At 35.8% G+C, this 1466-nt stretch overlaps 1 protein-coding gene across 1 annotated transcript in view; it reads right to left on the bottom strand.

Annotated features, from left to right (window-relative positions):
• Positions 1 to 340: 340 nt before the first annotated feature.
• Positions 341 to 1466, bottom strand: part of ruvbl2 (RuvB-like AAA ATPase 2) — an 11142-nt gene continuing 10016 nt past the window's right edge. Inside the window, exons 13-14 of the mRNA XM_037687582.1 lie at positions 1148 to 1262; positions 341 to 451 (exon numbers count right to left, since the gene is read on the bottom strand). Coding sequence (XP_037543510.1) covers positions 426 to 451; positions 1148 to 1262 — 141 coding nt within the window. The 3' untranslated portion in view covers positions 341 to 425. The remainder of the gene's footprint in view (positions 452 to 1147; positions 1263 to 1466) is intronic.

A 1466-nucleotide genomic window follows, 5' to 3' on the forward strand; every position in this document is an offset into this window, starting at 1 on the left:
TTATCCAGATGATTTGTCGCAACAAAAACCTTGAGCTGACTGAGCTCAAACCTGCAGCTCCTTCATGTAAACTAAAGTAAAAAATGTGGAGCGACGCCTTTTTCTCGTCTTAAAATTGTTCTCGTGTAAAAAAAAAGACTCCTACACAGTCAAAAACAAAGTGTTGTATAAAAACCTGTTTATTATTGTCAAAGAAACAAACAATGCACAGATAAGTGTGAAAAACAAAAAAACACTTGAAAGGATCAGAAATTCCTGACACAAGACATCAGCAAAGAACAGCTTGGTCCTGCAAATTGGAGATAATTTTTTAAATTTTAAAATTAGATGATCTAAGTTTAAATTGAATTCTTCACTTGTTGTGCAAGTCAAAGGTAACTAATTGTTGGTGAAGAGAACAAACTTCTCAGAGCAGTCAGGCTTCTTTACGACGTGTCCATGGAAGATGATTCTGAAACGTAAAAACAAACAACTCTTCTGAATAATTCAAGTATTATGAGTTAAACTCTACATCACAGTGATGCTAAATTAATAAAGACAGAACAGAGCTCTGATTCATTTATCTTTATGAAATGTATTTCTTACAGCCTTTGTAAATACACACGTCTTCAGGTTTATGTATCATGTCAAAATTAAAAATCAATCAATAAAAACTGATCTGGTATTTATGAAGTCACAACATTAAGCGTGCACGCACGCACGCACGCAGACGTTTCTGTTAAAAACAAAAAACAAAACAAACTGACAAATGCAACTTAGTTCACTTTTAATGCATGACTGAACAAATTCAGCATCTGTCACGTGCTGCTGATCAAATGTATTGATTATCTGATCATCATTATCAGTGTGAGCATCTATATAAAAACAGTGAAACAACGCCAAGAAGGAATGACATCAGCAATTAACCTAAAGAAGCAACTGTTGCTGCCATTAATCTGAGAGGGGTCAAAGGTCATTTAGAAACTAATCAGAGATTATTCACAAGTAGGAAAGCTTTAAGACAGCTGTCAGTCTCAGGAGTTAACATCTGTTTAGACATAATATTTACAGATTAAAGGTTTGAGTTGATGTTGATGAAAAGCAGCCCCGGTGTGAAATGTTGAAATACGAGACAATTCTTCTACAAAAGGACAAAAAGCAAACTCACGTGTTTCGTTAAAGAGGAAGGACTCCTGATACTCCTTCATATACTGTGATGATCTGGCCTCATCCAGGAACAGAGAATAAACCCTTTTTATATCCTCCACCTGAACTTCTGTTCCCTGAAAAGGAAAAAACCACCAGAAGCAGTCGTCACTAAACTACACAGTGAACATGGATCGTCACTAAACTACACAGTGAACAAGGATCGTCACTAAACTACACAGTGAACATGGATCGTCATTAAACTACACAGTGAACATGGATCGTCATTAAACTACACAGTGAACATGGATCGTCATTAAAATACACAGTGAACATGGATC

Source organism: Nematolebias whitei, chromosome 14 (genome assembly GCF_014905685.2).
Source record: "Nematolebias whitei isolate Nwh7 chromosome 14, NemWhi1, whole genome shotgun sequence".
In the NCBI taxonomy this organism is placed as follows: Eukaryota; Metazoa; Chordata; class Actinopteri; order Cyprinodontiformes; family Rivulidae; genus Nematolebias; species Nematolebias whitei.